Source organism: Ruditapes philippinarum, unplaced genomic scaffold (genome assembly GCF_026571515.1).
Source record: "Ruditapes philippinarum isolate M1 unplaced genomic scaffold, ASM2657151v2 ctg3010_1_1_1_1, whole genome shotgun sequence".
Classification (NCBI taxonomy): domain Eukaryota; kingdom Metazoa; phylum Mollusca; class Bivalvia; order Venerida; family Veneridae; genus Ruditapes; species Ruditapes philippinarum.
In genome coordinates, this window is record NW_026859144.1 from 60,749 (window position 1) to 82,871 (window position 22,123).

The following is a 22,123-nucleotide window of genomic DNA, read 5'->3' on the forward strand; positions in this document are numbered from 1 at the left end:
CAAAGTAATAAATCTGAAAATCATGATTACTTTATTCTAGAAAAGACATAGATGCAGTTTTTGTATGTGTGCGTGGGGGTGCTTTCGTGTGTGTGTGTGTGTGTGCGCGCGCGCGCGCGCGTGTGTGTGTATGCGTGTTTGCGTGCGTGATTGCGTGTGTGTGCGTGATTTATTTTGCAATTATAAAAACTTATTTGGACTTTTATTTATTTTTGTGTGCAACTTTAAAATTTTATAATTCTGTAAATATTTTTGACAAACGTACAGCTGTTTATTTTGACAGATTAATGGCATTTTATATATAACTTGGTCGTCAAACAACACCATAATGCTCCTAAATACATTGGCCAAAAGTTATTAAACTAAGCAGGAGTGATCTTTTGATAGTCCTCTTTAAATATTATTATACCTGCTTATCAAGATGGCCGCCAAAACATTATACGCTAAAAAGAATTTGATTTGAACTACAGAAACATGTTTACAAACCAAACGTTATCAATAACTGTAATGTCAAATTTCGGTCGGAGAGTTAACATACCTTAAACAGTATTTCCTCCTGAACTGCGGTTAAATTTGGATAAGACTACACAGAAATTATCCTTGGACAGTTATTTATAAACAGTTGCTGATCAAGATGGTCACTAAAATAAGAATTAATCTTCATCTCCTATTTAAATGATTTGCACATTTTTATGAGACTCCATAGGAATGTCCCTTTGGTTAGTCCTGTACCGATTTTGCTATATTTGGTCCAGCATGCTGAACAAGAATGCGACCACATAGCAGTTTTCTATGAAACGTAGGAAAAGGGTTAATCTTTTCCATGAAAAGAATAGCCTCGGGTGAGTGATTAGAGGCCATCACGAACCGCTTCTTTATAAAATGTTGTTAAAAAATACGGAGATTTTAGCCATATTTTACGGCGTATTTAGTATCACGCCCTTGATATGTTTATCTTTTGAACTGCAAAGGTTATTTGAACACCTCAAATATGAAAACAAAATGATTTTATCATGCGCTGTAACAATTTTGAAAGGAACAGTAGTGACTTTTTATTAACCCAAATGTCATTCAATCACGAGTACCTATAAAGATAAGCTTATAAATTCAATAACAGAAATTATAATATAAACATCATTTACAGTTGTGGCATAATGGTATTATGGCGATTCTGACGGTTTTCATTTATTGCAGAGCAAATACAAAATTAATGATAAATTTAAATTATTTTTGTAAGGTTCTAATGGATGTTTCAACGTTCATATGTAATGAATGTCATGGTAAAAACATGTATTGACAGACATCTATTAGCAAGATAATTAACCTGTCATGTTCGATTGTCAAAACCCTTTGCTTCCTCAACGTCGATAAAACTACGTGAATTTTGGTGCTTATTTCTTTTCAATGTAGAACAAGACGTGTTTGCTCTACAATTGAGTATTGATGAATGTTTGTAGAAATTGTTAGATTGTTATTCACAGTGGTATCTTATGTATTATGAAAACATTGTTTATCAATAATATTATGAACGGACATATTCCGATCATGAAACGAGATTTGAATACGCAATTATGATTTGTGTTTTTGCAACAGTTTCTTCCCTTTATTAAGTCATTGTATGGGCATGCTTTTTACTGTTTTATAGACTTCATTGTTTTCATTATGAGAAAATATTACTCGGAAATCACATATAAAGCTATTATATATGTTACACTTATATATGTTACTCTTTCGTGGCTTGCCTTTCATTTGTCAATATATTTGCTACATTGCTGTCAAAAGCTATTTATATGTTGTAATATCAAAAGGGGATTAAATGACCATGGATAAAATTCTATAAAGTGTGTTATATTACTGGGTACACTGACTCAATTGTTTTAAGATGACTACATTATACATGCAAAAATACACCAATACACAATATTCATATGAGGTAAATAAGTAATGTATGTCATTTTGTTTCACAGACAGTGCTTGTCCTGGACAAGCTTATACGTTAAATTGCAAGAGGCTGTAAATATAACGAGAATATATTTTAAAAGGTTTTAGTATTGTTTCAGAATACATATTACATTACAATATTAAAGAACTTCTTTAACTTTAACATAAAGAAACATTTCAATATAAAATTGATAACTTAACATTGATACTTATTTTGACAAAATCATCAAGGCAAACAACCCCTACTATTTAAATATCGATGTTCAGTTAAGAGTTGTACCTCTTGTCTTGAATACTTTATGCAGGAAAAGATTTTCAAAAAGACCAAAGGACATAAAAGATGTTCAATAGAAAAAGAAAAAAGACGTGTACGTTTTGTTTGAGTATAAAAGACAAATATACACAAAATACTGGTTGAATTCCGTATTACTTTTAAAGGTGATTTAGGAATAATCGTATAAAATTCATAAAAGGCACACTCATCGAGAACAATGAAATCTAATCAAATTTATATAACAGACTAAATAAAAAAATCTCAAGAACTAGATAATACGAGAATGCAAGGAGATTAATATAGCATTTATAAATATAGCATAGAATATAAAAAAATACAAGGTTACTACAGTTGAAACGTGACTTTTATTGTGGCTTTTGCACATAAATCGACATCAAATAATAATGCTTATCATCCAACTATCTGGCTAGAATCCACATCAAGCCTACAATTAAACAATATTGTTATATTAGTCATTTCATTCACATGGAATTATCAATTGTTTCTTTAAATATTATTTTACAAGTCAAACCGAAATAACTTCAGTCAGTCATGAGACATTCTTAAATTCTAAAACCACCTTTTTATTCCGGACAAAAGAAAATTTCATTATTAAAATATTTATCAAAGGTAGTATTTTAAAATTTTGATTTATGTTTAAATATTTTTTTTCTGCTTAAGCCGGTAGCTTGCTTTTACCACTACTTGCAAGAACAGACTGAAATCCCGACTTTGCAATATTTTCAATGTCGCTGTTTTTTACTAAGGCTTTATTTTTCAATTTTATCTAAGTATTATATTGTGAAGCAAGTTGACTTGAACTTGTAAATGTTTTACTGATGTTTGAAATATCTACACATACGAAACTTTGCTTAAAATTCCGCGCTAGTTATTAAATCGTTCTCTAGCTTTTTTTGTATTGTTACAAAATTCTAATAATATTTTTATTACATGCTTTTCGGTGGTTTATAGAAATATATATGTGATATGAAGCTGATAATTTGACAGTTTAAAACAGTAAACTAATCAATTTGATTTTTTCACTGTTTTGAATTTAAACCCCTTTACGTTGTTTCAGTGAAATACCAGCGTGCACAGTACTGGAAACCAACCTAATGATGTGACGTCATAAATGACGTCACGTTGTATTATCATTTGGCGCGCATTTCATTTAGTATTAGGTTCAATGTCTTTTTAAAACGTTTCCTTACATAAAATAAAAAGAAAATTTGTTTAGTTTAGTGTAAGATCAAAATATATTTCACCTTGTGAATACCAAAAGTTCATATTTCACTCGTGGCTGCGCCACTCGTTAAATATACCTTTTGGCGGTCACTCGATATTACACTGAACTAAACAAATATCTTCTATATCTTTGAATCTTATTGTTACAATACTTTGCCTATCATAATGATTATTAAATATTTCTTTTCAAGATGAAAAATGAACCACACTGAAATGTCTTTTATTCTAACTCTATTTCACAGATGAAGTTATGTTCCGTTTCACACCAGCCATCATCCCAAAGCCCAGTGCTACCATAAATGGCCATACAATCCTGATGTTTGCTGGCATGTCCAGGATTATTATCTGGCTCCCCTGGTCTCCAGTGTGTATACTTTTACATCAGAAAAGAGACAAATATAAGATAAATAAGTAAAGCAGCAAAATTGCTACAGATCATTAATAATATATATTCGTACACAAATTTGCCAGTAAAGGCTAGTAAAACGTTCTATTTTTCAAAGGAGTAAACGAAAACATCTGAAGTCATTAGTAATTGAAATTACAAGCTGCTGATAATGATGATTAATTGAAATGAGGAGTACAACCAAATCAACCCTGCTTCTTAAAGAAAACAGATACTTGGAAATAGAAACACTTAAATATGTGTTTTTTAATTTTGTTTTGTAGTTATTTTACTGAAATAACTACTAATGGTAAAAAAATACCTTTTTAAGGAACAAAATGATAGTTTTATTCATAACATCTGCTGATTAAGCAAATAATGTTTCGATTGTACCTTGTAAAACTTATTCATTGATCAATTTATTTTGGAAGCGTTTAATTTAACTAGTGTCATCGTCATGTTCAAATCGACATTGACGATTTACTGCTCTTAAAACAGCACGAAGGAAGAAAATTGACCACAGACAATTTGATTCATTTGGTTTTACGGCACACAAACACAATTTAGATATGACTTAGGAAAGATTATTTAGGCTAACCTGCGGTATTACCATCTCACCTACTGGAGATAAGGGATGCATTGTTTCCAGAAATTCGAACCCGTTTAATCGACTCTAGAAATAACGCAGGGACAAACGGTTACTGCAAATTTAATGCTGCAGCCCTTAAAAGCAACCCCTCAGCCACAAGGGACCACGAACAATAAAATGGAATACCGGATTTGATACGTCATTAAAACACTCTAAGGTCGCTGTGTCGGTATATTTATATCACTGGACACTTTTTTATATGGATCGCAATAACGCGTTGAATGTTAACCCTCATATATACTACCTGAAGACCACATGTTATTAACAGAAACGCATTTTGGTAATCCATATAGAATTCACCTCCATTAATATATGATTAATGCTGTTGGTCAGGTATTTTTAAATGACCCCCACCTTTACTGGAGTAACAGCTTTAGCCCAGATCCATTCTGTTTCCGACACGGCATCGGTTCCTCCAATCCAATAATAATAGTCGTGATCAGTAGAACTTCCTGAAATATTTTCAATAATACATTGACAAAGTCAAATTACAGTTCAAACAGGTGATTTTATCAAGAGTTTTAGTAATACATAGCGTCTTCGACTATATCAAGTGCTTCATAGTAAAATTAGAGCCAGGATAATGTTTAAAAAGGGCCACAATTCTTTAAAATCCATGTTAGTGTTATGGGATACTATGCTCTTTCATAAGCAGCTTATGAAGTACCCAAAAAATAATCAAAGTGTGACGCCTTCGCCTGGGCGAGTACATAAGCATTTCTTACTTTTCGAATAGTCGAGCTGAAATGAATCACATAAACCTGCTGATGATAGGCAATTTCGTTATCTAAAAATGTTTTCATCAAATGCTACTTTGATTGATCCCTCCCATTTAAACATGTAAATTAATGTTTATCATTCCTTTTGACGCATGCATATACATATGTTTTAACATACATGATTAATTGCATTTTTAATCCTATGATAAATAAATGAAATATAGTATTTCAGATATGTGATAATTTAATTTAAAAGAGAATGAAATATAATATGATACCTTACCATTAAATAATTTAATGTAATTTGTCAGGAAATTTTGCTCACGTTCAGTCTCGATGAATGTCAAATGGGAACCATACGCTTCACAATAAACCTGTCATCCGGTCAGTAATTAAAATATCATGTTAAAGATTGCATTTTGTCATCAGTTAAAAACCCGATTATTGCTTTAGTTTCAGATATTTTATCAAAAGTACATAAAGCGTGTTATGATAAGCCAGTTACATTTCTCGACTTTTTATTGACTGAAACACAAATACTTTGTCATATAGGAATTTTTCATCAGTAGCGATTTCCATTTTATCATACATTCTTGACTGGGCCGGCTAGCTTCTCGGTCAAATCTTTCTAATTTAGGCTATATTCTCGTCTCGCGTATAGCCCGTCAGAAACTTGTATATAACTGATGATAATTTATAAACAAATGACTGAACTACAGTAACATGACATGCTTCGTTTTACTCGTTTAGTGTCCAATTTGCAGTCTATTTCTAACAGTTCTTTGCAGATACAATAATGATTTTGAAAATATTAATTAAGAACTTCTGACATACAAGTGCATCCGGCCAATTCGCAAGGTCGTGTGAAGCAATGTAGCATGAGTCATCATGACGAACAAAACCATTAGGACATTTCGTAAACACTAGAGAATCAATATCGCGTCGACCTATTCAAATATCAAAAGCATGTAATAAATAAAGGTTTACATAGTGTTATTTGTACGATATTTATCTATTTTCTTAACAAGAAATACTAATTTATATTTCGTTTACTTAGTATATTGGCATTTCAATTTATTTCCAGTTAAAAGTTTTAATTAGGGTTTTGTAATTGCATATCATTAACTTAAGAAGGACTATGTTCTGATTCGCATTTTGAACATTTACTGTAACATAAGGATTTTCATACTTATTTTTGCAAATTGCTAAATTAAAATTTCTGCATCAAAAGTTCTAAAAGGATAGGAAAACACAATAAAGTTGACAAATAAATAATATACGAACACACGCATTTGAAATGTTATTTGACAAACTAATATAATTACCTTTGTGATAAATGTCCTGTCTTAACAATTGTTTCAACTCTTTTTGCACAAGAGATTTAACGAGACTTTCTGAAATCGAGCAGTTACAATTGTTTCCTTTTGAAACTGCAATTGTTAAGGAGAGACAAAGTAGCAATGCAAAAACCTCCATTTTTTGACAAGTAGACTTAACTATTGATGAAATGACCTAAAACCCATATCTGCTTAAATAGTACATTTTAAAGATAATGCAAATAAAAATGTCACAGTTGTCTTTTTATCAGCTGTCCTTTTAATCAAACAGTTCTATTTAGAAACAATCTTGCAATTACTCTACTTGCCTTAATATAGAATACTAGTAATACGATACCGGTTGTTTTTCACTACATTTTTGTATTTTCTGCTTTGCAATCCGGGTAAAAAGCTTATTGTTTCGCCTCTTTTTTGTAAAATTATCAGCATGAAAATAAATTATGCATGTATTATCCATTATTTTCTCTTAAATAACCCTTATCCTATATTTACAATTTGTTTTGATTAAAAGTGAATGGAAGCAGCCGCCCATATTATCTAAATTGTATATAACAAATTATGGCTTTATCCAATAATGATGCCAGGTTACCATAAACTACAGAGTGGTCAATTAACGTGTCATATCTACAGCTTTCATCAGCTAGGACTGCTTACCATTTGATATATTCAAAAATTCAGTATTCTAATGAAAATACAGGAAAATGTATTGGTGCATCCTGGTTGCTGCAAATAGCACATACATGTAGCTACGACTGCTAAACAGAACCCCTAAGAAACACCAAAAAATACAAAATTGAAAATGTTGCATGCTCAGTTTGATTGAGTCTGTCCATGAACGGTACTTAAAAGTGCGAGCTACCATCGACGCCCCTACCACCGGGTTAAGTAGAACTCAGCATTTAAGCATGAAAGTGGTGAAATTTTGAAATGAGATATACGTCCGGGGATATGAAAACATTCTCCAAGAATATAGCATCAACTGGGATGAGAAAGTGTTTTTGTGGCCAATTGTTATACAAGAGAGGCGTGCGTGGAGGTCAGACTAAATGAAATGATTGGATTTATGTTGGGACACATTCAATATAATAAAATTAAATAAACATCATCTGGGGTTTAGTTGACAATACCATGACTAGTATCCAATCTATGGTTAAACAAAGTGAAACCATGAGCATGTTAATTTTTTGTGAGTCCTCGAGAGATTGTTAAACTATAAAAACATGTGTTTATCATTTGTGCTTTTTTACACAAGTTCAAATTCAATTTGGAAACTTATAATGTTAAAAAAGCACAAATTTGTTTTGTTTTCATATCAGGCCCTAGTACTACTTCAAGACACCCCATGATTGATTATTTATCTAAACAACGTCAGTTTAGAACACCTACATTGGAAAGTCTGATTTCTGAAACAAATAAAACATCGGGTACCTATTCCTTTTGTGGGTGGCAACAAGCCACTTCCAGTGACATTTGCTACTAATGTGGTAAAATGGGACATTTCCGGAGAGACTACATTTGGTTCAACAATACTCCAAACTATATTACACAGCTTGATTTTAACAAAAGTCCAGAGTTTCCATCTTCTTATTACTGATAAGTATTAATTAAACCTTTTTTAGCTGATCAATCTTTGAAATAAAAGAAGAAAAAAAAAGAAAAAAAGAAAGTTATTTTCATCTTCGAACGTATATTCTTCCAGTGTTTAAGGTAGACATAGATAGCAGAGGCAAATGAAAGTATTTTTCTTTTCTATGTCAAGGATAATTATTTCTTTATTATAAAGAGTTGATTTAGGAAGTTTTTCAAAAATAAAATCATTTTCAAAGGGATGAGATGATGGCACAAGTGGGCAAGCCTTTCCTTTTAATAGGAAACTTTATATTCGTTTAACAAAATCACACAGTTTTCTATGGTGGTGGATTTGTACCATTCGTGTTTGCGCCCCGCCAAGCGAAAAGTCCAGAATTAACAAGTTAAAACGGCAGGGTCGCGGAACGAAAATACGCTAATATGCGGGAGCCCGGGGCGAAGTTTAATAAATAAAACTTCGCCCCGTGGGAGCGCGGGACGAGATTTAAGAAATTAAACGGCGGGGCGCGGAGCGAAAACACGCTAATTAGCGCCGTCGCTAATAAGCGTCTTTTCGCTCCGCGCCCCGCTATCTTAACTTGTTAATTATCGACTTTTCGCTTGGCGGGGTCGCGGGACGAAAACACGCTAATTAGCGGGTGCGCGCGGCGAAGTTTTATTTATTAAACTCCGCCCCGAGCCCTTGCTAAATATCGTGTTTTCGTCCCACGACTCCGCCATTTTATTTCTTAAATTCGCTCCGCGCCCAGCAGCGAAGTTTTATTTATTAAACTTCGCTCTTTGCCCTCGCTAATTAGCGTGTTTTCGCTCCGCGCCACCGCCATTTTAACTTGTAAATTTTTGACTTTTCGTTGGCGGGGTCGCAGGACGAAAACAGGCTAATAAGCGGGAGCGCGCAGCGAAGTTCTATTAATTAAACTTCGCACCGCGATCCCGCTAATGAGCGTGTTTTCGCCCCGCGACCCCGCCGTTTTATTCCTTAAATCTCGTTCTGCGCCCCCGTGGGACAAGGTTTTATTTATTAAACTTCGCCCGCGCCATCGCCAATAAGCGTGTTTTCGTTTCATGCCCCCGCCATTTTAACTTATTTTCGACTTTTCGCTTAGCGGGGTCGCGCAAATCAGCCACCATAATTTTCAAAATTTCAATAAAATAAGCTTTTCTGATGTACAACATATCAGAGAGCTTTAAGAGATTAGAATAAACGTTTAACTGAAGTGATAGTGTCATGTTTGAATATCATATTTTTTATCATTATCTAATTTTTTCTACCTAATAATTAACGTGCCATTGATCCAAACTATAGTCGATCATTCTTAAACTTAACCGTTGAGAGAGGTAACGACTAAGGCAGTGTCACAAACTTTATTTGCCCCGCCTCTGTTGAAGTTCGGCTCCGCCTTAAATTGTCGCCAAATTTAATATGATGCTCCGTACTTCGTTGAGGGGGCGGAAGGGAACCAGGCCAACCTTGATCAATATCACTTGTCGAATCATTAAATTACAAGTTAGAAGCCTAAACCACGCCCACTATCAGAGAGGCGGTTCTCCTCAACCGTTAAGAAAGTATGCCAAACTCTGCGCACCGGTTACGCTACGGCCAGTAATGGGAGACCACTGCAGAACAGTTCGTCCTCAAAATCATTCGAACATTATGCAATTCGCATCAATATTTAAATGGACATATTCTTGGCACATATTGTCTTGAATATATTTACTCGTTATCCAATTTATTTTGCTTCGACCAGATGTTTCAATCTTTGTCGCAACAGACAAACATTTCAGAATTTCAGACATGGCATTACTTTGTGAACTGATGCATTAGGTTCTACTCTTTCACAAAAATATGCAACTTAATTATGAAACAACGAGCACATACCAATACCATGGAGAAAAAATGATTTGTGCTTTGGATATTCAACTGTCACAGAGAACGATTTTCAATGCTGATTGACTGTTCACACCATTTGGCGGCGTCTTTGATGTGCTTCAAGCTTCAAACTTCAAGCCCGCAGGCACAAGAAAAACCTATGCAGAGGCCATAAATTGTAAAAAATCTAATGAAAATAGTGCAAGATTTGGTAAAAAGAACAGAAGGTTTATCCGAGCAACGAACGGAAAAAAAACAGAAGAGAAGGAAACAACAAACTTCGAAAGGTAAAGAAACAGTATTAAACTTATCATCGAGAAAGCTTACGGAAACTGATTATTTAATGTTAAGTAAAGGCTTTTCATTATGGCCTAAATCGCGAAGTCATGACAAAATTAAGTTAGCTGAAAATTCGTTCAAATTTACTAGGCGCCTTAGACTTAAAGAGTTTTTTGAAAGTGAAAATAATGAAATAATGAATCAACAGAAAATGAATATAAACAAGAACCTTTTTTCAATAAGAAACAATCTACTTTCACGCCACCTGCCGGGAGAGATACATATTTGGATTTTTACATAGAGGCTGTGAATCAAGAGATCCTTAAGGCTGAACCAAAACGGAGGAATTATACGAATATTTCAAAACTGGAACTTATATCATTGAAGAGTTCATCCAGCAATGAAAGCATAGTGATAAACAAGAGGGCCATGATGGCCCAAAGTCGCTCACCTGTATATAGGCCCCCGGAGCGGGGCCAGTTTAAACCCCAGGGAAAGTCGAGCTAATGAATGACCCCCGGGGCGGGGCCAATTTTGACCCCAGGGCTCTTATTTGATCGAACATGGTAGACATCCATTAGAACATGTTTCATGCTAAATATCTTAGCTCTAGCTCTTTGCATTCTTTAAAAGAAAATTTTTTAAGTTTTTACTATAGGGAAAATCAATGACCCCCAGGGCGGGGCTGATTTTAATTCTAGGAACAAAATTTGAACAACTTTGGTTTTGGACCTATAGATGATACCATAGACCAAATATCAAAGCTCTAGGCCATTTACTTTCAGACCAGAAGATTTTTCAAGTTTTCACTATATGTATATAATGAAAATCAATGACCCCCCGAGGGCGGGGCCAATTTTGACCCTAGGGCCATTATTTGAACAATCTTGGTAGAGGTCTACCACACAATGTTTCATGCCAAATATCTTACCTGTAGCCTTTGCCAATTCAGAGAAGATTTTTTTATGTTTTACTATATACATATTAGAAAAACCTATGACCCCCCGGGGCGGGGCCAATTTTGAAACTAGGGACAAAATTTGTACAACTTTGGTATTGGACCTTCAGATGATACCATAGACCAAATATCAAAGCTCTAGGCCATTTACTTTCAGACCAGAAGATTTTTCAAGTTTTCACTATATGTATGTAATGAAAATCAATGACCCCCCGGGGCGGGGCCAATTTTGACCCTAAGGCCATTATTTGAACAATCTTGATAGAGGTCTACTACACAATGTTTCATGCCAAATATCTAATCTGTAGCCTTTGCCAAATCAGAGAAGAAGATTTTTTTAGATTTTACTATATACATATAAGGAAAAACATATGACCCCCTGGGGCGGGGCCAATTTTGACACTAGGGACAAAATTTGAACAACTTTGGTATAGGACCCATAGATGATACCATATACCAAAAATCAAAGCTCTAGGCCATTTAGTTTCAGACCAGAAGATTTTTCAAGTTTTCACTATATGTATGTAATGAAAATCAATGACCCCCCAGGGCGGGGCCATTATTTGAACAATCTTGATAGAGGTCTACTACACAATGTTTCATGCCAAATATCTAATCTGTAGCCTTTGCCAAATCAGAGAAGAACATTTTGGGGCCAATTTTGACACTAGGGACATTTTTTTAAGTTTTTACTATATGCATATAGGGAAAATCTATGACCCCCTGGGACGGGGCCAATTTTGACCCCAGGGCTTTTATTTGAACAAACTTGGTAGACATTCACTAGAAGATGTTTCATGCCAAATATCTAAGCTCTAGCTCTTACGGTTCTTTAAAAGAAGATTTTTTAAGTTTTTACTATATGCATATAGGGAAAATCAATGACCCCCCGGGGCGGGGCCAATTTTGACCCCAGGGCTTTTATTTGAACAAACTTGGTAGACACTCACTTGAAAATATTTCATGTCAAATATCTTAGCTCTAGCTCTTTGGGTTCTTTAAAAGAAGATTTTTTAAGTTTTTTATATATGCATATAGGGAAAATCAATGACCCCTGGGGCAGGGCCAATTTTTGACCTCAGGGCTTTTATTTGAACAAACTTGGTAGACACTCATTAGAAGATGTTTCATGCCAAATATCTTAGCTCTAGCTCTTTGGGTTCTTTAAAAGAAGATTTTTTAAGTTTTTACTATATGCATATAGGGAAAATCAATGACCCCCTGGGGCGGGGCCAATTTTGACCCTAGGGCTTTTATTTGAACAAACTTGGTAGACACTCATTAGAAGATGTTTCATGCCAAATATCTAAGCTCTAGCTCTTACGGTTCTTTAAAAGAAGATATTTAAAGATTTTTCTTTCGGTTGCCATGGCAACCAGAGTTCTGCATGAAATGGAATTCTTTGAACAATCTTGATAGAGCTTCATACAAAGAGTATTCCTGCCAAGTTTCATTAACATTGGCCTTGCGGTATCATAGAAGATGTCCTTAGAATATTTAAAATGTGGACGGACGACAGACGACGGACGCCATTTGGTTGGCCATCCTAAAAGCTCACCTGCACTTTGTGCAAGGTGAGCTAAAAAGGCTGATAAATCAAGTACTATAGTGATAATGAACAAAGAAGATTACATTGCAACTTAATAATCCCCAGTATTATACTGAACTCGATCATGACCCGTCATCTTCAATTCATAGCAAAATTTTAAAATGTATTAATGAATTAAGTAAGGTAAACGGGAATATTTTAGATGAATTTGACATTTTCCGGTAGATGTACGTACTTTCGGCTTTAATATCCTTCCTAAAATTCATAAGCAGTATAGAGAACTATACCCTTTAGGTAAGCCTGGACGTCCGATCTTTCTAAGTATTTCTAAGTACCTAGATTCCATTTTAACGCCATTAACACATAAACTACCTTCGTATATCAGGGACACTTCGGATTTTATTGCCAAACTAAACAAAAGGGCCATGATGGCCCAAAGTCGCTCACCTGTATATAGGCCCCTGGAGCGGGGCCAGTTTTAACCCCAGGGCTTTTAATTGAACAAACTTGGTTGTATATGTATGCATGTATATATATATATATATATATATATATATATATATATATATATATATATATATATATATATATATATATATATATATATATATATATATATATATATATATATATATATATATATATATATATAGAAATGAGAGAATATATACACACATACCACCACATCGATATGCCAGTCCAATTACGGCACAGCGCCTAGCAGAACAGTCATGAAAGCATAGCCACTGCTCATCCACCATCACAAAAATGATGGTTTCAGAACAGCTTTATATACAGTCACAAACTGCACTACACATTGAAACAAGCTCAACATTCACATATATATTCATTGTATCCTACGGATCTACTTGATCTTACGGGATCCAGTTGACTTTCGGAAATAGATATATAGTTTCTCTGGTCCAATCAGTGAAGAAGACAATAAAATGTCATCGTTGATTTGTGAGATATGTTAACAGAGAACAAACTCTATATATGTGAATGTTGAGCTTGTTTCAATGTGTAGTGCAGTTTGTGACTGTATAAAGCTGTTCTGAAACCATCATTTTTGTGATGGTGGATGAGCAGTGGCTATGCTTTCATGACTGTTCTGCTAGGCGCTGTGCCGTAATTGGACTGGCATATCGATGTGGTGGTATGTGTGTATATATTCTCTCATTTCTATCAATTTATCTGCACACTTGTATCTTAAGTGATCCCACGCAGGGAAAGTATAACTGTATTGAATTTAATTATCTCCCTTTATATATATATATATATATATATATATATATATATATATATATATATATATATATATATATACATATATATACATATACATACAATACATACATATATATATATATATATATATATATATATATATATATATATATATATATAATATATATATATATATATATATATTTATATATAAATATTAAATATATTTATATATAAATATTAAATATATATGTGTATATATATAATATGTATATATCTAAAAAAAAAAAGTCAAGCTAATGAATGACCCCCGGGGCGGGGCCAATTTTGACCCCAGGGCTTTTTTATTTGAACAAACTTGGTAGACACCCATGAGAACATGTTTCATGCTAAATATCTTAGCTCTAGCTCTTTGAGTTCTTTAAAAGAAGATTTTTTAAAGTTTTTACAATATGCACATCAATGACCCCCGGGGGCGGGGCCAATTTTGACCCTAGGGCTTTTATTTGAACAAACTTTGTAGACAGTCATTAGAAGATGTTTCATGCTAAATATCTTAGCTCTAGCTCTTTGGGTTCTTTAAAAGAAGATTTTTTAAGTTTTAACTATATGCATATAGGGAAAATCAAAGACACCCTGGGGCGGGGCCAATTTTGACCCTAGGGCTTTTATTTGAACAAACTTGGTAGACACTCACTAGAAGATGTTTCATGCTTTATATCTAAACACTAGCTATCTGGGTTTTTTCAAAGAAGATTTTTAAGTTTTTGCTATACACAGTCATATAAGGAAAATCAATGACCCCCGGGGCGGGGCCAATTTTGACCCCAGGGCTTTGATTTGAACAAACTTTGTAGACACTCACTAGAAGATGTTTCATGCTTAATAGCTAAACTCCAGCTATTTGGGTTTTTTTTTAAGAAGATTTTTTTAAGTTTTTGCTATACACATATAAGGAAAATCAATGACCCCCGGGGCGGAGCCAATTTTGACCCCAGGGCTTTTATTTGAACAAACTTGGTAGGCACTCTTTAGAAGATGTTTCATGCCAAATATCTAAGCTCTAGCTCTTACGGTTTTTTAGAAGAAGATTTTTTAAGTTTTTCTTATTGGTTGCCATGGCAACCAGAGTTTTTAATGGAATTTAAATTTTTGAACAACTTTGAAAGGGGTCCACCTAAGGATCATTTCTGTAAAGTTTGGTTGCAATTGGCCATGTAGTTTAGGAGGAGATGTTGTTTGAAAAGTTTGACGCCATTTTTTTAAAGACGCACGACGCACGACGGACGCAGAGTGATGACAAAAGCTCACCTTTGAGCACTTCGTGCTCAGGTGAGCTAAAAACACTTCTCTTGGGTCGGGAGAACATTACCTTGTTACGTTAGATGTTACATCTCTATATACGAACATTCCCCATACAGACGGAGAAGAATCTTGCAGACATTTTTTTAGAGAGAAATCCCCCCAAAAAACTTTCATGTAATGAAATATGTAAATTGCTTTCCTTAGTCCTAAAAAATAATAATTTTCAGTTCAACGTTGATCATTATATACAAAAAATGGGAACAGCAATGGGAAGTTCTATGGCACCCTCTTACGCCTCGCTTTTTTATGGGTAAATTTGAACATGACTTTTTAAGCCAGCGTTCTTTAAAACCCCGTTTATGGTTCCGTTTTCTTGACGATATATTTTGTATATGGAGTTATTCCCTTGATGATTTAAATGCTTTCAATGATAGTTTGAATAACTTTCTTCCATCTATAAAATTTACAGCGAACGTTTCTAAATATCTCGTATCATTTTTAGATGTAAACTTTTCATTAGACAAAAACAATATTATACACGCTGATATACATGTTAAAGAGACAGATACTCATCAGTATTTAGAATACTCTTCCTGTCACCCAGTGTCTTGTAAAAATGGTATTCCGTACAGTCAAGGAAAACGTCATCGCCGTATCATTTCTGAAGATAATGTTTTCAACGATTCTTTACAGAATTTACGTACATACTTCTTCAAAGACAGAAATTATCCTATCAATGTTATTGATAATGCACTAAGTAAGGTTTCATGTCTAACACAGGATGAATCCCAGTGTACTAACAACAAAACAAGTGATGGCAGTGTTATTCCCTTTGTTGTTGTGTATAACCCAACTATACCTAATATTAGTAATATCATTAAAAAGTATTGGGATTGACTTAAACTTTCAAGCAAATGTTCTGTGCAAAAGCTTCATGAAAGAAAACCTTTGGTTGCATTTAAAGGCCTAAAAATCTAAAAGACATTCTCGTTAATTCTAATGTTAGGTTTAATAACAAAAATGCGAAATGTTCATACAAATGTAATGGAAGTAGATGTACACATTGCAGCACCATTATTGAAAGCAATATAAGTAGTACTAATATTCCTGGTAAGAATAATCATGTACATAATAATACTGATTGTTCTGCGAAATATTCTATATATATTGTCACTTTTGATGAATGTAAAGAGCAATATGTTGGTCAAACGAAGCAACAAGTGTCTAAACGCATGAATAGTCATAGGTTTGATATCAACAATTTTTCCGATCCTTTATTTTTGACCAATGTCGCTACACACTTTAATAAAAACAATCATTGTATTAAGGATTTTAAATTTATGCCTATAGAAATTGTCTCCGATGATATGGAACGCTTGTTAAAAGAATCATACTGGATTCATAAGCTTAAGACATTATCTCCTAATGGTATGAATGCAAACGTTTTGTACAATATATAACTTTGTCATTATTGCGCCGGTATACAAATACATGTAGTATGTTTTGTCTCATATCAAAGTTTTTTTTTATTATTATTGATTATGAGAATTTTTGTATCACATTGTGCAGATCCATATTATATGTGTGATTTATTGTATATTGCTGTATTTATGTTCATGAAAGATTCTGTATTTATTTGACCAAGTTTTATTCCCGTGTTAATGTCACGTTCTGTTTAGCGTATAGTTAAACGGACGTTGCGTCATTTGTCATTTTATAAAAGTCAATTTTTTCTGAAAAAGACTAGACGTCGAAAGCTAAAGAAACGCGTTTGTTTTTAATGAACTGATTATACAATAAAACTATTGAACTCTGAAATGCCTGTTTACTTTACTTGAATTTTCAATGTAATTCTATATGAACATTGGTAAATAATGCGGAAATGCTTCTTTTCCTTTCTTTAAAATTTTCAATATAATCCGGAATAAACGTAAGTAAATAACTAGGACGTGAATTGTGATCACTGTGTATCCGTTTATGCGTTCTGTTACATTTGTTGCGAAGTGACAAATTATTAAAAATTTCATTTTTAAAAAAAGAACCCCGTCCCTTTATCCAAAAAATTTTTTTTCTCCATCTTTGTTCAAAAAAAATTTTTTGGAAAATAAAAATTAACTAATAAATCCCTACTGGTTAATTTACCTATACAGAGGGAATTTTTCACAGAAAAATGAAAAACTGAAGACACTGTTTTATGGGCGCGAAATTTTCTAAACTATTATTTTTTAAAATTTAATGTGAAATTTATCCAATACCAAAAGGTTTTTTGGAAAATTTTGAGTTTTTGAAAATACACAGCAAGGATTTTTTACCTAAAAAATTTTTACGATTAATTAAAATAAATCAAAAAAATTAAAAATTCGACCATTAAATAAATCAAATGAATTTAAATTCGAGCAAATTACTCAAATTTCTGAATGTGATATATAAATACAAGGAAATTCCAGACGATTCAACCTTCAAATAAATAATCAATTATCAATTACCCATACATGATTTTATTGTATATGCGGTATAGAATTAAAAATAAGGAATACTTACTATTGTATTATTGTATGTTGGTGATAAGATGAAGGTACACGTTGTCTTTAAAGAAAAGGGATTCGATGGGGAATAATTACTTTTATATGTTTGTCTGATAGCGCGAAATGTGGTTCACAGAACACTTGATAAGATGTCTGTAAATTAAGCACGGTACATGAGTTAATTTTGTAGTTGTTGTTGTTATATTTTTAGGGCGGGCGAAGGGTAAAAAAGACTCGTTTTAATGTAGAATTCGTTGATGTACTTGTAAAAGAGTATGACCAACACCGAGTTTACTTACTTATATTTTTCAGGAATATAATTCAAATGAAGGTAGCCTACCAACTTTTTCACTTTCGTTTAAGCAAAGATAAAATGTATTATTCTAACTTGCATTAGATTATTGAATTGATTGTTATTATAATTCATCATTTCCTGCAATTATCTTATCTGGTCCAAAAAAAAATACTTGTTTCTAAATTTTTTTACTTGTATCATCTTAGCCTTATTCCAAATGTTAGACAACATTTGAATACTAAATAACAAAGTCACAAATTTATATCAATATCATTTCTCTTTTGTTAACAATCATTTGAAAGAATTTAAGCGATTTGGTAAATTGAGGAACAGTCGGGAGGTGTGAACGCACCTGGATGCGCAATTTGCTTCTGTAAAGTGCATAAGTTTGTCGTCATCAGAGGGCATTTTCCGCTATCCATGCTGAAGGATCCTAAAGTAATAATAAAACGAATGTTTTTGTATTGCGAAATGAATTACATATTTTATGGATCAAATCAAATTAAAAAAAAAAAGATACAAAAATGATTTTATGACAGTTATGGTATAGTAATATATACCGAAAATACAATTGGTACATTGTCATTTGTATTCCAATACAAGGAATAATTTAATTAATTTTTTATTTACCTGTAATAACATAATACTTATTCTTCTTTAGCAAAACTCCACACGCAGCACTTTCTGTTGGTGTATATAATTTACTGAAGTCTGGGTTCTTTGGGATATCCTATGCGATAATAAAATTATCTTTTATACATACATAACTTGGAATGTGTGAACTACCAGGACATTTTCAATTTGGATAACAAGTTCAGAAATGATTACTTGTAATACCTGAGCTATTTGTCAAAATATTTACGGCATTTTTATTAAAGCACTGCGCTGTTCTAATTACCAGTATACCGAGTATCTAGAACACTAAATGTGTGTTTTTTTTAACATTTTCCCCATATTAAATCGCATCTATTGCAACAGGTTTGCTAAAATATAATTTTATTTACAAAATGCATTTTCCAGACTGAATCCCCGGTTTTTTATTATAGGTTGACTTTAACAGGTAAATAAAGATTTTGAGAATGCTCAACTTGGCAAAATCGAAAATATTGCAGGCTCGGTTAGGTTTAAAACGATTCTTTTTCATTATTTATTATGATTCTTATCAAATTTTAGAAACAAAAGCATAATGACGTCGTTTTCAAAAGAGAACAATCCTATCTTGTCTTGTATAAGAAGAGACAAAATTTGTTTCAGTAAATGATTATATTCTTGAATGGTGAGCTTCAGTATGATGAGTACTTTTCAGATGTCATAAAACTTACAAAAGGTCTGAATTGAACTACAAAGTCGACGTCGTACACTCTCCAGTTCCCAGTGACAATACCATCGTCTTTAATGTAAAATATCCCAGCTGAAAAGATATTAAACTTTCATAATAGCAATATAATGATAATGGTACACTTTGTGTTTTATTCTATTTTATAAAATAAAGTCAATGGGATTGAAGAATAAAAATGTAAAAAAATGACAAGAGATACTTATTTAACATTTATGCCCCCGTTTGTTTCTTCTGGTCTTAAAGGGAGACACAGGCAAAATTTTCATCTCTTCCTTTTGAATTTTTCTTTCATTAATCTGTCAATGTCCTTAACATTAATACACCAGGCAGTCACAGGAACTTTTCTCCTTATGAAGAATAAAATGGTGGTTTCCTTACTTGACCCACGCGGGTCAGGTTAGAGCGTTAAGATTTGACATTAGTTGTCACAGTGAACTCTGGAAACATTAAAAAGCACCTCAGATGAATGATTTAGGTTTGTTTCAATCATACAATATCCACAATATCTGTTATTGTAACTTCCAGGGTTTGTTCAAGTCACACGACTAGTTTTAAAACTACTCGGTGATTCTGTCGGCGGCTAAATTTCGTTCAACATAATAGATATATTTATGCTTCAAACCTAAAATATAAAAAAGATTATACAGAAATTTATGCTGGGACTTTCACTAATGTCATTTAAGCGTGATTTGAGTACATAAGAGAATTTCGATATTTTTGTCAATAATTTGCCTGAGTATCCCTTTAACGTCGATTGTAACACAAGTTTAGTCATATCTCGACAGTTGATCCACCAAACAAGCTTCCCTCGATAACTTACCAGTATTTACTTATTTCTCCGCAAGCGACCGACGACTTATACATGCATTTTCAATCAGCAATGAGAGACAAATGACCATTAGACACCATGTCGGAGATCAATTTTCACAGATAAATTATGCCTCGCCCTAGGCCCTAACAGAGATCCTTGGATTATTAGATCAATGTTGTCCCTATTGAGCTGTACAAACAAAATCTAATGCCATGCATATTGACATTTTATTATATGACAACATTACGCCTGCTTTAACGTTGTAGTACCGTCTAGGTCTGGTCTATAAACCCACAGATCTACGGATATTCAAACATGCTTCAAAGGGAAGTGGGAGGGGAGTGGAGCAAACATAAGCTTAATCGTTTGTTTTTTAAAAAAATACTCAAACCCCTATTTGCATTCAAAAATATATATTTTTAATATGATGTTGTAAACAGTTACATGTTCTATTCATCATATGACTTCAAAGATTGAATCTGTTTGAAACAAAAAGAAAATCAATCACACGACTGAAAATGAAAATTCCGATTAGCTTTGTGTGTACATAATAAAAATATTTCAACTAACCTAATGGGTCGTTGCAAAATTGTTCTATCCAGGTTCTCGGTTCGCAGGTGCATGCCGAAACAGTTGTCATTGACAAAGACAAGAGGAATGAAACAGCAAACAACAGTTTTGACATCTGAAAGAATGTGTCAATGTTATATAATAAAGACGTATTTCAAGACTGTTAACAATTAAATCAAATTTGATTATCAGAAAGTCATAAATTTAAACAAAAACAATCGATCAGAAACGTTTAACCTGACCAGACCCTTTTTTGCTGATGATTGTCATCATTTTGGTATTTTGAAATAACTGAATTAGAAATATAATCTTTAATTTCTAAGCAGGAAAGAACACAACATTTATCAGAGAAAAGTTCTTAAAATCTAAATTTTGTACCCTGTTAGCCGAGACATTTAAAATTCGTTTATGGAAACAACTGTCAAATGGTCCATATACAGTGAAAATGAGTATTACGTTAAATGGACAACTTTTATTTAATATTTTTGTAACACAAATGAATTCAACGGCAGTAGAATTTAATTCAAACAAATCCTTCAGATTCAAAGTAATTTGAACGTGTTTAAGAAGGGCACTTACTAAATACTTATATGTTATTTTATCGATTTATAAATGTGTTGGTTGTATGATTGCATAAGCTCTAAAAGTGTATTACAAATGTATCAATGTCCGAAAAAAAGAAACGCCCGCTTTTGGAGGGGAGATTCAAGTTCTGGAGAGTGCGATTAGCAAATTTAAAAGGCATTTTCCTTCTGGAAATCCGATACCACTAAAAGTCCGAATAAGAAAAAAAAACTATGATCTAAATGAAAGGTATTAAGTACGGTTTGGAGTTTTGATGCGCAAGAATTGACCATGAAGGCCGTAGAACAGAATGGTTTATTTTTTTGCATCAAAACGACAAGTTTCGTAGTCATTGTACATGCATGAAACTAAAATAAATAGAGAAATATAAATATTATAAGTATGTTGTAAGGAAACTTACATTTACTTGCTCGCAGCGTGTCCCTTCACAATAATCCACAAAACTACGCAACGTTTCGTTTTAAACAAGTGGTGACAACATTTCACTTTTAATGTTAATATATATAATAGAGCAAATAACCTTGATGAACAATGCATGCATTACTTTTTTCATATGTGATATGATTTTGCACATTAAGTTTTCTTTTTTTTTTCTTAATTACAACCATACTTTTGTGCTTCATGTTTATGTTTATTTCTAACAATTATAATTTTTGGTTGACATTTGCAA

At 33.1% G+C, this 22,123-nt stretch overlaps 2 protein-coding genes across 2 annotated transcripts; both read right to left on the minus strand.

Annotated features, from left to right (window-relative positions):
• Nucleotides 1-2,561: 2,561 nt before the first annotated feature.
• Nucleotides 2,562-6,833, minus strand: LOC132755409 (perlucin-like protein). The gene is made up of 6 exons (XM_060746275.1): nt 6,539-6,833; nt 6,048-6,160; nt 5,497-5,587; nt 4,849-4,946; nt 3,691-3,833; nt 2,562-2,660 (listed from the first exon to the last, which is right to left on the minus strand). The coding sequence occupies exons 1-6, from the start codon at nt 6,687-6,689 to the stop codon at nt 2,627-2,629; spliced, it is 630 nt and encodes a 209-aa protein (XP_060602258.1). The 5' UTR covers nt 6,690-6,833; the 3' UTR covers nt 2,562-2,626.
• Nucleotides 6,834-18,419: 11,586 nt separating this feature from the next.
• Nucleotides 18,420-21,865, minus strand: LOC132755410 (uncharacterized; the record flags this gene model as incomplete). The annotated part of the gene is given in 5 exon segments (XM_060746276.1): nt 18,420-18,581; nt 18,779-18,878; nt 19,471-19,559; nt 20,869-20,983; nt 21,854-21,865. Coding segments are annotated over 4 exon segments (432 nt in total). The 3' UTR covers nt 18,420-18,453.
• Nucleotides 21,866-22,123: the final 258 nt, after the last annotated feature.

What these genes read in the sequence shown, in the direction of transcription:
- LOC132755409 (XM_060746275.1), bottom strand. Translation starts at nt 6,689, where the DNA reads ATGGAGGTTTTTGCATTGCTACTTTGTCTCTCCTTAACAATTGCAGTT. An exon ending in TTACATTAAATTATTTAATG is followed by an intron (nt 4,947 to 5,496) that starts GTAAGGTATCAT and finishes AAAATATTTCAG; the next exon opens with GAAGTTCTACTGATCACGAC. An exon ending in AAGCTGTTACTCCAGTAAAG is followed by an intron (nt 3,834 to 4,848) that starts GTGGGGGTCATT and finishes CTGATGTAAAAG; the next exon opens with TATACACACTGGAGACCAGG.